The sequence below is a fragment of the Nannospalax galili genome, unplaced genomic scaffold (genome assembly GCF_000622305.1).
Source record: "Nannospalax galili isolate Female #2095 unplaced genomic scaffold, S.galili_v1.0 scaffold27, whole genome shotgun sequence".
Taxonomy (NCBI): domain Eukaryota; kingdom Metazoa; phylum Chordata; class Mammalia; order Rodentia; family Spalacidae; genus Nannospalax; species Nannospalax galili.
Genome location: NW_008357993.1, coordinates 1,139,291 through 1,155,828, shown reverse-complemented (window position 1 = coordinate 1,155,828; position 16,538 = coordinate 1,139,291). Strand labels below are relative to the sequence as shown.

The 16,538-nt window shown below is 37.0% G+C and overlaps 1 protein-coding gene across 1 annotated transcript in view; it reads left to right on the top strand.

The window, feature by feature from the left end:
- Positions 1-731: 731 nt before the first annotated feature.
- Positions 732-16,538, top strand: part of Wdr36 (WD repeat domain 36) — a 33,841-nt gene continuing 18,034 nt past the window's right edge. Inside the window, exons 1-12 of the mRNA XM_008856008.2 lie at positions 732-1,025; positions 3,162-3,189; positions 4,781-4,881; positions 5,693-5,810; positions 7,387-7,519; positions 9,679-9,733; positions 11,406-11,538; positions 11,761-11,936; positions 12,224-12,344; positions 12,568-12,633; positions 13,158-13,244; positions 14,711-14,856. Of these exons, the coding sequence (XP_008854230.1) occupies positions 864-1,025; positions 3,162-3,189; positions 4,781-4,881; positions 5,693-5,810; positions 7,387-7,519; positions 9,679-9,733; positions 11,406-11,538; positions 11,761-11,936; positions 12,224-12,344; positions 12,568-12,633; positions 13,158-13,244; positions 14,711-14,856 (1,326 nt within the window). The 5' untranslated portion in view covers positions 732-863. The remainder of the gene's footprint in view (positions 1,026-3,161; positions 3,190-4,780; positions 4,882-5,692; positions 5,811-7,386; positions 7,520-9,678; positions 9,734-11,405; positions 11,539-11,760; positions 11,937-12,223; positions 12,345-12,567; positions 12,634-13,157; positions 13,245-14,710; positions 14,857-16,538) is intronic.

Here is a 16,538-nt window from a genome sequence, read left to right as displayed (position 1 = left end):
TCATCTAAACCTAGTCCCATTCCCATTCTCAATTCTTACACTTTTTTTTTTCTTTTTTGAATAGAACTATGTAGGCCAGGGTGGCCTTCAACTGGCCATCGGCCTCCTGCAACTAGGATTACAGGCCTATGTCACAACGGGCTCGAACACTATACATGTGTGCACATATCAATATGTATTTTCTAACCATAAAGAACTTTAAAAACAGTCACGATACTACCATCACTTAAAATTAACTTCAATTTCTTGCTGGGAATAGTGGCACAAGCCTTTAATTCCAGCACTCGGGAGACAGAAGCAGGCGGATCTCTGTGAGATCGAGGTCAGCCTGGTCTACATAGTGAGTTCCAGGCCAGTTGGGGCTACAAGGAGATACTGGGGGCGGGGGTCACTTCAATTTCTCAACAAATACAATTGAAGATTCACTTCAATTTCTCAACAAAATCCAGTGTTCAAATATTCTCCAGTCTCAAGTTTTTACATTTTTTTACAATCACATTTTTAACCTATTCCATTTCGGTCTTTGCTGACTTTGCCACCCTGTTTGACCGCTTCCCTTGTCTCTCCTCGCCAGTAGTGTCCCACCTGAAAGTGATTCCTTTCCTCTGGGACCAAGAGAAGAAGGCTAATAAGCGACATGCCAGAAAAATGAGACCTGCGGAACCAAAGTTGCACATCTCATGCGGGTTCCGAAGGGAACGCACTTTGTGTTACACCGATGCAGTTTGTGCAAACATAATTGGCACCGGATCCCGGAAGCACTCGCCAGTCTCCTAAAAGTAATGCTCCCCGAGGCGCGCTGAAGAGCCGGGTGCCGGCTTTAGACCGTACGCGAGCGGAACCGAAGCCCGGCCACAGCAGAGATGGAGAGCGGCGGGGAAGGCCGCACCGCCAGCGCGCTGTTCGCGGGGTTCCGGGCCTTGGGGCTGTTCAGCAACGACATTCCACACGTGGTGCGGTACAGCGCTCTCAAGCGCCGCTTCTACGTGACGACCTGCGTGGGCAAGAGCTTCCACACGTATGACGTGAGTGGTTTCCTCCGCCAGCTTCCCGGGAATCCCCTGGGTCCCGCTGCTGCCCCACTTTCTCCTCCCACCTCCGAGGGTTTCCCTTTTGACTGTTGCATAATCCCTCACGTTCTGCACTTCTCAGTACATCCACGTGCTGTTGTCAGTAGCCCGTACAGTCCACCTGGGCACCAGTTTCCGAGGCATCTTCTGGTCAAGGGAAAAACCAGAGCTTCTTTCATTTCGGTGGCGATCTATGTGTTTACATTCTTGTCAGGACGAGACCTGTTATTCATAGTTTTTTTTTTTTAACTATAAGAGGAAGAGTTGTAAGACATTTTGGGTAACAACCAGACATAATTGGCAACAAAATCTGGGTTAGGAGAAATGGGATAAGGGTGAGATCAAGATTTAGGGGACACCACATTTGGTAGACATGCTGTTTCGTTAAACTTTTCTGCATTTTCAACCTACCTTCAAGTGTCTGGCAGTTCCGTTTTAAGACCTGTAGTAACCACTTTTCAAGGTAGACGTCCTTATCATGTAGCAACGTTGTATAAACTAGAAGTTTCCTACCTGAAGTGTTACTTTTCTTTCTCTTAGAGGAGTTCTAGAAATGGTCTTTGGTCTAGTACTTATTTGATACTCTGTTACAGACATACATTTTGCCCTATACTCTGCCTCCAAACAAACCCCATGGTTAGAAAAATTTATGGCTAGAACTTTTATAAAAATTCTACTTTTACTTATCTGATATATTGAAGTTTACTCAGTCAAATTGGTTAATATCTCATTGTATTTGTACTGGTGATACAAACACTAAAAGTTGTTTATAACGATGGCACACTGGTGGGGCATGGTGTTACACACCTTTAATCCTAACACTTGGGAGATTTTTAGATTTTCTCACACGATGACATCATTATATAAAGACTGTAGGCTGCTCATACCAACCAGTGCGTTGGACTCTGAAACTGGAAATAACTCGAGAATAAAAATATGACACTTCTGGGTTCAAGGTACTAATACACCCAGGTCACTTGTATAACTAACTTGTTCTACCATTTGTCCTCTGGCCATGGCTTAGTAAAGTCTGCAGTTAGACTTCCTATAGATTATTGTACATTTCGGAAAAGTAGATGAGTTTTGATAGGATGTGGTGATGTGATAGTCCCTAGTTTTTATTGAACATTTGCTATATAATGGATTCCATTCTATTTCACAGAAATTTACTGAATTCTCATAATCCCATTATGTATATATGCATTTTAATCCCCCCCCCCTTTTTTTTTCAGAAGAGGAATGTGCAGTGCACAGTTACGTGAAAGTCCTGAAGTCACACAGCTGGATTAGTAGCCACACACTCATATCAGGAACTTAGAGTCTGCAAATTAGTCTGCCCACTATTTTTGTGCCATCCAAGAGTTATGAATGGTTTTCATGCTTTTATAAAAAAACTGGAAGAGGATCAAACTATTTCATGACATAAACTAATAAAGTCAGACTTTATTCATACATAGACGTTCATTGGAGTCTAACCATGCACACTTGTTTAGTATTTGTGTTTGCTTCCATGCAGCACAGTCTGTATGACCCACAAAGCCTTTACAGATAACCTTTTTTTTTTTTTTTTAAGAGGTGAATAAGCAGACGAGAGTAAACGAAGTTCAATAAGAAAGTGAAGTGGGGCTGGAGAGATGGCTTAGCGGTTAAGAGCACTGGCTGCTCTTGCCGAGGACTGGGCTTTGATTCCCAGCACCCACATGGTAGCTAACAACTGTCCTAACTCCAGTTCCAGGGGATTCGGCATCCTCTTCTGACTTCCATGGGCATTGCATGACACAGGTGCACGTATATACATGCAGGCAATACACTCATACACAAAAAATAAAAATAATAAATATATATTTTTTTGAAAAAGGTGAAGTGAAGTGATAGTTTCGTGAAAATGGTGTTACGGAATCTAAACTGCCTGTCCTTCTATCACCACTCCTGACAAAGTTGCTGAAAATGGACTCTTTCCTAATAATGAAAGCTCAGGATCAGTATCTCAGGAAGGACAGGATAGCAAATTTATGTGCAAGATAATAGCTTAATCTTAGGATCTTGTTAATGAAAATTTGTTTAATCCCCCTCCTCTTTTTTTTTTAACAGGTTCAGAAACTTAGTCTGATTGCAGTAAGTAAGTGGACTTTCTTCTGAATTTGCAAGTTTGCATGTTTTTTAAAAATATTTATTTTTATTTTATATGTATGGAGTGCTTTGTCTCCTTGTATATAACAGCCTGCAGAGGCCAGAAGAGGTAATAGGATTCCCTGGACCTGAAGTTAAGTAAGGATGTTGTGAGCCTCCAGAGGGTGCCAGGAACTGAACCCAGTTCCTCTGCAGGAGCAGCACTTTTAACCCCTGAGCCAGCCCTCCAGCCACCATGTTTGCATGTTTTATTATCAGTTGTCATGTTGCTTAGTTTTGTTTTTGCTGTATTCAGAATCGTACAGCTATGGTGTTTCTAAAGTGTGCAGGCTTTCCTAATGTTGTTCCTTTGGAGTTCTCTGGATTTAGGTTATGCACTTTGGCAGGAATAACAAAGCTGTGGTGCTGAATTCTCATTGCCTGTCAGGAGATAACATGCTGTTGATTAGTTCCTTTCCTGTCAAGGAGGACTGGTGATTTGAGTAAAGGTGAAATCTGTCAGGAGACTCCTCTTTAAATTTACTGTTTTCCCCTAAGTTGGACTAAATATTTTGTGGTAAGGTACATTGAGAGACTATCTTGACTCTTCAGAGTTTCTCTCACTGCTTTAGTACTTACTGATGGGATTTCCCTGGATCTGTTACTAGTATGATCGTTGCTGAATAGTCATTTTTCTGTTTCTTTTCATTCCTTCCTTCTGCTGTAAAGGAGGGTCTCAATTTTTAACCCCCAGTGAGAAGTAAAAAACAAACAAACAAAAAATTCTTTAATAGAAGAAAGGGCTTGATAGAGATGAGGAACTGGCTCTTCAAATATAATCCTTGTGAGATGGAAGACTTAATAAGGAATCCATTGTGTATGTCAGATAAACTTGTATTTTTGTTTGATACGTAAGTAAGCAGAAGAGAGTAAACGAAATTGAGTAAGTGAAGTGATAGTTCTGTGAAAATACTGTTATGGAGCCTAACTCCCCAAGTGAAATGTGCAGCATAAAAAGTACTGAAGGTGTCCTCTGTCTACTAACCCCTCAGCCCAAGGGAGCCACAAGAAAGGAAAGGAACACATAACCATAGTAGTGAGAGGGGAGTTAAGAAATCCTATCATGTGAGAAATGGCTAGAGGGGATAGACGTGTGACCCTTGGAAAAGACTTGAGTAGAAATCCATATTGTGCTTAATTATTTTAAGGGTCAGTGTGTAGACTACCATATGGAGTTTCTTGGGATTGATCCAAACATCTAGGTTGTGATTTACTTTTAAAGTTTTCCTGGAGTTATTAGTGAACTCGCCGTGGTAGCTAGATGTCTGTCTGCCAGAGTTTCATATATGAAGTGCTGATGCTTTTCCCAAGTACTTCAAAAAACTTCTTTTTGTTTCTTTAGCATTATGTTTGTTTTATCAGTCAGTCATGTATTTATAACACCAAAGTCAAAATGTTATACTCTGATTTTTGGGTTCCATTTTAATTTGAATCTGTACTTCTTATCTATCTGTAGCCATGAAAATGTTACATGTATACTTAAGATTTCCAGTTGTTCCATGATCTTAAAAAATCAGTAATTCTTTTCTATTTTCTTCTAGGCAACTCTGTACCACAGGATATCTGCTGTCTGGCAGCTGATGGGAGGCTAGTCTTTGCTGCTTATGGGACTGTTTTCTCTGCATTTGCCCGTAACAAAGAGGTTTGTATTGCTGAATGTTTTAACTTGTTTTGTTGTTCTTTTTGATTTAAGTTAGTTTTCTGGAGAAAGAAAGGTTTTGTGTGTGTGTGTGTGTGTGTGTGTGTGTGTGTACACATATACGTATGCACCCATATATATGTTTGCATATGTAAGCATGTATGCATGCAGATACAGAAACTTTAATGAAAGATCTGTATTCATGATGTGTTCAGGGTTAGGGGAACAGAGTAAAGCCTGGGAGCCTATCAGAGGCTCTCTGTAGGGAAACTGACTACTTCTTCGACCAAAGACCCAAGGAGTAGAGTAGTATTATTGGAGCCTGGTGGGAACTAAAGCCCTAAAGGGGAAAGCTTAAGCTATGAAAGGACCAGCCCCTGTAAAATGTCTGTGGCAAAGCAGAAAGATCTGAGTATTTTATACCTACCTCTACCATCTCATCTGGAAGGCAGCTACTAGTAGAACTATGGAGACCAGGGTTCTGTAGCATGCCATTTCTCTGAGTTGCAGGGTATTGCGCTGTTTGAATTGGTGATGGGCCTATGTGCCACTTCCCTAACTGCAGTAAGAGAAGGTGAGCCCTCGAGCTCTCATTTCTGTTGTGTCCCATTCTGTACTTCCTTATTATTGAACTGGCTGAGGCAGCAGATGAACCGGCTTGGTTCCTTATTATTTGATCATCTAACTCACATAATCAAAAATTGGACTATATTGCTTAACATGAACATTTTTATTATTAACATGCTTTTTGGATAATATGACAATATTACATGATGAATGAATAATATGAATTTCTTTTAAACTGACATTATAGGTAGTACATACCTTTAAGGGTCATAAGGCAGAAATCCATCTTTTGCAACCCTTTGGGGATCACATTATCTCTGTTGATACTGACTGCGTTCTTATTATTTGGCACATATATTCAGAAGGTAAGAATTTATTTATCTTGAGACATTATATGTTTATCTATAGTTAAAATTAAAAATCTGGAAAAACATCATCTCTATACTAAAGGCTTCACATGTACAGAATAAAAACCAGAATGTTTAGCATGTATGAGAAGAAGGGTTCTAAGTGAGCAATTATACTCTGTGAACTACTTGCAACCTGTCGTGTGCTCATCTCAGCTACTCTTTTTTTCCACTGGAGATCTCCAAGGTTAGTGATGTGTTGCAGTGTTCTCTGTGTGGAGTGAATTTTGGTACACCTTCATATTTGAGTCATTCATGGTTACTATCTTCAAAGAGATTCTGGTAGTTGAACTTGAAGATGGTGCAACCTTAAGGATACATCCTTTTTAAAGGGTATGAGTCAGTGCCTTTTAAGTGCAGTAACACTTTCTTTAAGAGATTATGTTTCTTCAAAGGTTAGGAATTTAATGCCAGAAATCCCCAGCTTTCCATTATTTGTTTGCATTTTTAGTTTATATTACCTCTTAGCAGTCTATTGAACAATGAATATGTTTTAGTAGTATCTTAGAGATTGCACTAGTGGAAGTTATTCTATGTCCTCATTGAAATTAGTAGCCCATTGTTTTCTCTTTGTGCATGAAAGGGAACAGAATCCCAAAAGCATTTAAAGCAGCATTCCACATAGTGTGTACCCTTTCGCCCGTATATATGCTTTCTGTTGTGCCTTCTTTGAGTCTACATTACTCAAATACTTGAAATATTATTTCAAATTACTTGAAATATTATTTTAATCACAAACTAAAATTTAAAACAAAAGCACAAGAATTTTAAATATAATAAACCTAAGATTTATAAGAATTTCTGATCGCATAGGATGTGACTGTGTACTATGCCACTCCCCAACTCCACGGGGTTACGAATTATTTTCCTGTGTATTAGAAGTTCTGAGGAAATGTGTGATAAGCACTGTTGTTGGTTTCACTGAGATTTGCCTCTTTTCATTACATATGAGTGGACCATAGAGCTTTATACATACTTTGCTTTTCATTTAGAGCATTCTTTACTGCCTCTTTATTGAGTTATAAAAATCTTAATGCTGATCCACAGGATCATTTTTTAGTCGTTTCTGCAAATTTGTCAATATAACTTTGAGTAGTATTTATACTAGAACTTGTTGATCATTTTTGATAGTCTGAATGACTGTCAAATTTACTACTCCATCATACTTATCTTATTTCCCAAGAAATGTTTATAGGTTAAAAGGCTGGTGAGATGGCTCAGCAAGTATAGGCATTAGCTATCAAGCCCAGTGGCCTGAGTTTGATCCCTGGGACCTACATGGTAGGAAAGAACTGACGCCCATGGGCTATCCTCTGACCTTCACATGCATGTTGTGGCACTTGTATGTCTTTCAGAAAATAAAAAAATTGCCTTTTAAAATGTTTATAGCTTAATATGTAAGTCTTTGGTTTATATTAACAGACAAGTCTCTGATGTGATAGATTTGCTTTAAAAATAGATACAGGTTCATGAAAAATGTAGTAAACTATTTCATAAACAAAAATTATGTTTCTTGTATCTTTAACTTTTGCAGAAGAATACCTGCAGTTGACTTTTGATAAGTCAGTTTTTAAAATTTCTACAATTTTACATCCAAGTACCTACTTGAATAAAGTACTACTGGGCAGTGAACAAGGAAGTCTGCAGTTATGGAATGTAAAATCCAAGTAAGCACTTTGTTTTAAAATAACACAGGTTTCACCTTTTCCTTATACTTCTTCCTAAAGGATTATGAGGTCTCTTAATTCTTTCTCCCCTATGGGACTGCCTTTGAAATGTTGCTCATGACAACACATGTGAAAGCTGGCATGTTCTCCTCGTACATGATAAGCAACTTTGTGAATACCCACTGAAAAGTGTATAGTAATGGTTCAGTGACGAGAGAGAGTCCATATATAGCTGTAGAGAAGGCTCTCACGAGGTAAAGAACAAAAATGTTTGACTCCCTCCCTAATTGCTCTTTTTAAAGCCTTTATAAATTTGGAAAGGGAAGGCTTGATATTTATCCTCATCCTTAGTTTTGATTCAGTATTTCAGCTGAACATAGCAAACACCATTGATTGCCTACTTCTAGACTCAGAGATCTTGACAGAGATGTTTGTATCCTTAAAGTCATTTTCTTAGATTATTTATGCACATTGTTTGCTATACTTTATGTATCTACTGTGTAGTTGAGTAATCTATGTCCATTTGCATAATTGAATAAATGATTTAATAATTAGATGAGTGTTAATGTGTCAGATCTGTTTCATGGCCTCATTGATGGCTTGATTCTGAAACCTAGAGTGCCATCACTGTTTTCCTTATACAGTTCATATATTTTACAAATTAAAGATTGATGTCTTTTCATCAGTGGAGCTGTTTCTAGAAATAAATTAGTGGTAAAAAACGAGATCTGCCTATGTTCTTTTTTTTTTTTTGGTGCTCTAAAGTTGCATTTACTCATAGTTTTTTTAATACTTGAACATTTCATTTTGTCTGTATTTTCTTGAGAATTTCATACATGAGTATTATATTTGCTTTATTTCTACCCTTCCAGTCTTCCCTCCAACTCCTCCCATGTCCCTCTACTCTCTCTCAGTTTCTTGTCCTAATCTTTGATTATTATTGTTATATATACGTGCATACGTTCATAAATATGCATACATATGGTACATTTAGTGGTGCCCATTGGGATTAGATAACCTCCCATGGAGCTAATTCCTGGAGAGAGCTAATTCTCCCTCCTTAAGCATCTTTTGACTGCCTGTAACTCTTTTGGGTATAGGACCCCATGACATTTCCTCCATTCATCTTGGCATGTCAACTGGTTTTGTTATTATGCAAATCTTATTCAACTGCCATCCTATGGAGATTTCATTGGTACAGCTTCTCTATCTTGTCTAGAATGCATTAGCAGCAGGTGTCTTATCTCTCTGGCTCTTACCCTGCCCCCTCTTCTGCGATGCTCCCTGAGCCTTAGGTGTAGAGATTGTGTTGTAGATGTTTCCACCCAGTACTGGGTACCTCACAGACACTTATTCTCTATATTTTGACCAGATCATTGTAGTGATCTTCATCTGTTGCAAAAAGAAGCTTCTTTGATGGGAGTTGAGAGCTACATTTAATTAAGCTAAGGTACATAGTGAGCGATGGAGTCCAGATGCATTCTGGAATCTTGGGCTCTAAAATCCATCTGCAGTCCATTACTTACTGTGTACCTTAGCTTAATTAGGTCATACCAATTTCTGGAAAATAGTGATACTGATACTATTTACTTAATGTGATTTCTGTATTTTAAATACTAAGTAAATTAATATATGTTCTTAGAGTATTGAATCTCAAGAATTTTTTTCATATTTTAAGTGTTCAAGTTTAGCATATTAATACTAAAATTTGAGAATTAATTGCATGTTATGATTGAAGCTAACTGAAATAAGGGAACAGTTTTTTTTTTTTTAATTTTTGAGAATTTTATGCATGAGTTTTTTTTTTTTTTGGTCTTTCTGAGACAGGATCTCCCTGTAGCCCCAGCTGTCCTGGAACTCATTATGTAGACCAGGCTGGCCTTGAACTCACAGAGATCTGCCTGCCTCTGCCTCCAGAGTGCTGGGATTAAAGGCATGTGCCACCACGCCTGGCTTATGCATGAGTATTTTGCTTGCATTATTTCCACCCTTTCTAGTCCCAGTCCCCTTCCAATTCCTGCCATTATCTCCCTGACTCCCTGAAAATTGTCTTGTCCTCTTCTTTGATTATTATTGTTACATATATATGCATACATAAAACACATAAGTTTTGTTTATTTGCCTCTAAAAATAATGATCTTTAACTCTTTTTATTGTAGTAAACTTCTATATACATTTCCAGGGTGGAAAGTTGGAGTGACAGCCCTTCAGCAGGTAAGTATTTTTTTATTAAAGAGGAAACAAGATTCCAAGCATGATGGCACATACCTTTAATCCCAGCACTTGGGAGGCAGAGGCAGGCAAATCTCGGAAGGCCAACTTGGTCTACATAGCAAGTTCCAGGCTAGCTGGGACTACAGGGAGACCCGGTCTCAAAAAAAGACCAAAATGAAAGAGAAGGTAGGTAGAAAGGGTGAAAGAAACAAGGCTAATTGTAGAATCTTTTAGTTTCCAAGATTAACCATATTTTTAGATTTAAATAAAAATTAAACTGGGTGATATGGTACACATATTTAATTCCAGCACTCAGGAGGTAGAAGCAGGCAGATCTGTGAGTTCGAGGGCAGCCTAGTCTACACAGTGAATTCCAGGGCAACTGGGGCTACAGGAAGACTGTCAGAGAGAGAGAGAGAGAGAGAGAGAGAGAATTCATTTACCTTAAGAAAATAATATTTTTGGAAATGTAATTGAGAATAATAATGGCTTTGCCTATAAAAGTTTTGTGGAATCTTTTGTGCTTGGAATTTGCTGATTATTTTACAAGCATGTTGGTCAGTGTCTTAGGTGAACAAAAAATGAGTTTACTGTGATAGAAGGGCGGCTATAGGTCATATAGAGACGTTTTTGCCAAGTTTGCTATTTAAAATCATTGAGGCCCAAATTCTAATCTTTATTCAATAGTAGACTCTTTCATAAATAAGTAGCTTTTGTTTTTATGAATCAGCCAAACACGTATGCATGAGTGTACATCTGCAGACTATTTGGCATGTCTGCTAGTGTACCCTTGTCCCTCCAAATATGTACTGCCTCCATCTACCCAATTTATATGCATTTCTTCATGCCCTTATACTGCCATCGACACTACTCTGTTTTTTGATGCCAAACCCCAGGACTCCAAAGTTACCAGATGATTGAGTATCTTGAGGACAAGGGATCCTTCAGCTAGCTTCAGCCTCTACACAGAGTCTGATGTGTAGTAGACACTAAAGGACATATTAATGAGATATTTAGGCTGATTTCATTCTATGATATTGGATGTTCATTTGTGAGAAAACATAAACTCATAACAGAGCCTGTATATTAGACCGTTGTGTTTATAAAGGCCATTATCATTTTAGAATATTATTGCAAGAACAGACTAGTTATAGTGTATATATTATATGTAATATATATAAAATTATAAAATTTGGTGTGTTTTATATGCTTTTTCTATTTTCCTTTGATAAATGTTTACTTCCTTTATAAATCAGTCATTTATATGTCCATATTAATGGCAAGCCTGCATGTGTTTTTAGGGGTGGTCCTTTTTTTTTCCATTTCTTTTATTTATCAATTTTAGCAAATTCACATATAGCCTTCCTTTTCTATGTGACTCTTTTCCTACTGAGTCAGCTTTGTTTTAGGGGTTGGACTGAAACAGGAGATAGTGACTAGCAGAATTGAAACTAGGAAGTAATTTGGAAAAAACTGGTTAAATAAACTTTTATGTTAACTATTAATGCCAGAATGATAATACTAGTGGGTTGGTTTTTGTTTTTGTTTTTCATTTGGCTCCCTTTAAGAAGGTATTTCATTTCTTTTAGTTGCATATAATAGTGTATACCATTAAGAGTGTTGACATTAGTGCTGTTTGAGAAAATAAAAGGCTGGGTAATTTAATTTTCAGGCACCGGCTGTGGACGTTGTTGCCGTTGGCCTTATGTCTGGTCAAGTTATCATTCACAACATTAAGTTTAATGAAACATTAATGAAGTTTCGTCAGGACTGGGGACCTATTACTTCCATTTCATTTCGCACAGGTAACTGTTAATCATAAGAATTAAGAATACTTAGAATGCTTCATTTTAAGGGCAATGGAGATTTTTCTTAGGAGTTGATTTCTCCTGGCTTGGCCTAATAGAACTTAATAACATACTAAGGAAGAAGGCATTGAAATTTGGCAGGTGAATTATTTTTATAATTCCTGAGAGAATTTTCTCTGGGAGATACATGTTTTGTTAATGTTTTTATTTGATTAACAGATGGTCATCCAATCATGGCAGCTGGAAGCCCTTGTGGTCATATTGGACTCTGGGACCTGGAAGACAAAAAGTTAATCAATCAAATGAGAAGTGCACACTCCACAGCAATAGCCGGGCTAACGTTTCTCCATAGAGAGCCGCTGCTTGTTACAAATGGCGCTGACAATGCTCTCAGGGTATTAGGATTATCTGGGATTATTATTGGTCTCTTTTAATATATCAGCCTTTAACTTTCAAGATGAAGGCAATATGGGATGAGATTGGTATAGATGAAACCAAAGCATCCAGGGATGTGACTGCTATGAAGTGAGAAAGAATTGTCTTTTTTTCCTCAATCCCCACTCGTGGGCCAGTGACATGGCAAGCTCTGAGAGTGCCAGTTAGTGTGCCTAGAAGATGACTTAACTACTTACAGATCAGATGGCACATGGTAGAAGAAACTGACCCTTGTGTTTCTTGGCAGATATGGATATTTGATGGTCCTGCAGGTGAAGGACGACTATTGAGATTCAGAATGGGACATAGCGCTTCCCTTACCAAGATCAGGTATTATGGACAAAATGGACAGCAGATTTTAAGTGCAAGTGAGTCTCTGCTTTTTGGCATTATTTCTAATAAATATTAAGAACTAGAAGCTAGGTATTCATTTTGTTTGGCATTTACAAACAGTTTTAGACTGATAATCTCTTTGAAATGTTCTAATGTATAGCATTAAGCTTTACATAGAACCTAACTTTCTAACTGTGATTCGCATGTTCTATTGTTTTGATGAAATTTGATTTAAGAATTTTCTGTACCTATCAATAGGTCAAGATGGAACTCTACAGTCATTTTCTACAGTACATGAAAAATTCAACAAGAGCTTGGGACATGGTAGGTCACTTTCAAGATAGAGAATAAGCTGCTGGTCACAAAACAAAAGTTCAAAAATCTGTTAGAGGGGCTGGAGAGATAGTTCAGCCCCTAACTGGCTGCTCTTGCACAGGACCCGGGTTTGATTCCCACATGATGGTTAATAACTCCAGTTCTGGAGGATCCAACACCCTCTTCTGACCTTTGCAGGACATGGGTGCACTTACATGCATGCAGGCACTCATACACATAAAATAAAAATAATAAAATATTTTTTAAAAAGATTCTGTGAGAGACCTGAAAGAAGTACCATTACTCCATCTCCTCTTTAGGATGAAGTTTTAAATTAAAGGTATATGAAGGAGACATCATTTCAAACAAATACCCTTTCTGTTCGTGTATTTAAAATAATCTCTTCTCAGAATTAAATTGGAGAGACTTGACCCCTTCACAGCTCTTCTCATCTCAAATGTGTCATAGCCTCCTTCAAGTTGTACAGTCTTCAGTGAAGGATTCATGACTGTTGTCCTTTCTCCCAACCCCAGGATTAATTAATAAAAAGAGAGTTAAACGTAAAGGACTTCAGAAAACAATGTCATTAAGGCTTCCGCCCATCACAAAGTTTGCTGCTGGTAAGTTCTCCTTTATTTTATTATTATTTTGTTTTGTTTTGTTAATGCATTTTTTAAGTTTATTTTTATTTTGTATGTATGAGTGTTATACCTGCATATATGTAAGTGCACCCATGTCATGCAATGCCCACAGAGGCTAGAAGAGGGCCCCCTAGAACTGGAGTTATAGACAGTTGTTAGCTGCCATGTGGGTACTGGGATTTGAACCTGGGTCCTCTGTAAGAACAGCCAGTGCTCTTAACTGCTGAGCCATCTCTCCAGCCCCAGTTCTCCTTTATTTTATACATCTTTATTTCCTGCATTTTAAAAATATTTTATTTTTATTTTATGTGTACGAGTGTATTGCCTGCAAGTATGTGAGTGTACCCGTGTCATGCAGTATTTCCTGTATTTTAATAAATTTTTTTGTGAACATTCAGAAGGTAACCTCAAGTGCATGCTGATCTTGTGTGAACACTGAAAAAGCTTTTTCTTGCGTGAACTCATTTCTGTAAATCTCAGGCTTTTTCATTTTCTTATAATAGCCATTAATAGAATTTGATTTTATAATCCTTTTTACTCTGTCATGCCTGGTATATGAAAGTCGCTAATATAAGAAAGATGAGAACTGAGGCAACAAGTTGTGAGGGTAATTTCTAATCAGACCTAAATGCACTGATATTTTAGTATACTATGATGTTTGAGCAGAGCTGTTTTCAAAGAAGGGAGTTTACACACAATGTACACAGATAAGAGGCCACTGAAAACCATCAAGATAAAAGTAGACACCATGGCTATCTTAAGGTTGTCATTTCAAGATTGCTTTAATAACTTGATCACTGAGAGTTTTGTTTTACTTTGTTTTTGTTTTGAACACTTTCTTGTCTGTTTTCTGAGGGCCTAAATGACCTTTCTAGACATATATCTGAATCATACAACCCTTAAGTGGCTTTAGGGTGGAATCATGTCTTAATGTGACTTTTGAGACCACTTGTAATTACCTAGTTTTTTCTTCATCAACCTCTTCCAAGAAGACGCTTCTCTTACTTGCTGTCGTCAGCTTTGCTGGGTCATTGTGGGCCTGTCTGTAGGGCTCCTATCCCTGTCACTTGCTGATTCCTACCTCTTACTACCCTTAGCTCCCAGTGAGCTATTATTTTTCTCCTTAAATCTCAGTAACCTTAAGTGCTCTTAGAAAATTCCTTCATTCCATCACACTTGATTGTAGTCTTTCTGATCAAAAGCTATGGCTAGATTGTTAGCGTAATTTAGCCATTCCACAATGCATATGAGCAACACTATAAATGTATATGATTTTATCACCCAGCCAGGGTATTAGAAAGTTGATTATTATTAGAGATAATTGGCTTGTTTTACTCTTGTACCCTTGGTACCAGTTGCTAATGTGGAATGTTAGATGCTTAGCAGATAGGTAAATGAATGAGAGAGTTACAAGAATTTTGATTTATGATTTTGATTCTGTTTAGAGGAAGCTCGTCAAAGTGACTGGGATGGTATTATTGCTTGCCATCAAGGTAAACTGTCTTGCTCAACCTGGAATTACCAACGATCCACAATAGGGTCTTATTTTCTCAAGCCAAAAGAATTAAAGACAGATGACATCACTGCAACAGTAAGTTAGCTTGTTTATTACATTTTCTCCTTTAGCACCATCCTTAGGTCATTCTCTTTTAAGTTTACTGATTATACTAATGCAAAGAACACGGTTTAACATATTGAAGATGTGCCTTAACAGTATCCAGTTTTCTAATTTGCAGAGATTTATTCAGTTAAGGATTGGATGTAAAATAGTATCTCAGTATGATTTTTATTTGTATTTCCTGCAGGACTTAAGGTGTTAAGCATCCTTTTGTGTGCTCATGGGCTGTTCATATTTATCTGTCCTTTATAGCTACTCTGTCCTGTGTCAGCTTTATAATAAGCTTTGGAGCCAGGAAGTATGATTCTTCCAAGTTTGTTCTTTTCAGATTATTTTAGGTCCTCTGGTCCTATAAGTTTTACAATTAGCTTGTTAATTTCTGCAAAAAAAAAAAAAAAAAACTATTAGGGTTTTATTTTTAAGATTGTTTTTTATTTTTTTAATTTTGTTTTTAAAAATGTGTAAGTAGAATTGCTTTTAATTTTTTAGATTGTTGATTACTAGTGTAATAAGATAATTTACTTTTGCATATCAGTCTTGTGTCTTGCAACCTTGATGAACTTGTTTGTTCTAATAATTTTTAGGAAATACCTGCTTTTGTAAACATTTTAAAAGTATAATTCAACATTTTGCCCTATTTCATACAAATTAGAAGTATGCATACTCTCCTCTTGTATGAAAAACATGTCACGCTTTTATATAATTTTCTAAACCACAGGGATTGTTAGGCTTCTTTAGGAAGTTTACTGGCATAATTGTGAATGACAGTTCCCACACTAGTAGTAAAGATCATTGAGATTAATATTTTCTGGGCACTTCATTCCAGGCTCCCTGGGTAGCATGCATTATTTCACAGTCTCACAATGCTCCTATGATACAGTGTATTGTTAGCCTTTATTGTAGACAGTAAGATTGAGGCTCAGTGTAATAAATAACATGTCTGACTTCATTCAGTAAAACTAGCAGGTGATATAGCTGGAGTTCAAACCTAAGATAGCTCATTCTGAAATGTACAGTCATAAATTATAGGATATAGTGATCACTTAGAATATTCAGTATGGGTGTGTGGATGGGGCAGGGAGTGTACAACAGATCCGTAACATATGCTAACAGCCTCAGCTACCTAGAACAAAGCCAGTAAACACTACAAAATAAAGAGAAGTAGTTGTTATAGATTGTTACTCAAAGGTAACACTCACAGTTTATTTTTGCTTTGTTATTCTGTCTTAGATAATTTACTATTTAAATAGTAATTACTATTTAAATAGATAATTTGCTATTTAAATAGTAATTACTATTTAAATAGATAATTTACTATTTAAATAGTAAACTAGAGAAAGAAATTAGACTTGCTAACATTAATAAATCCTATTAAAATAAATAGAAGTTCTGAAAAATATAATAGGACCCATGGGGGCCCTTGTTACTGGTAGTTTATTCCTAATATCTCCATTAGTTCTTAAGGATATAATTCTACAACATTGCATTAATATTTCCTACTCCAAATAGGTAAGACTGTGTTTGTGTTCCATTTCAGAAGATCCAGTGTTTTAAACATAGTTTTTTATTCCTTATTCAAAATACTTTTTTCATTAAAAAAGGAGTAAGCTTTAATTATTTAGAAAAATATAAATACACAGAATTTTTTTATTATT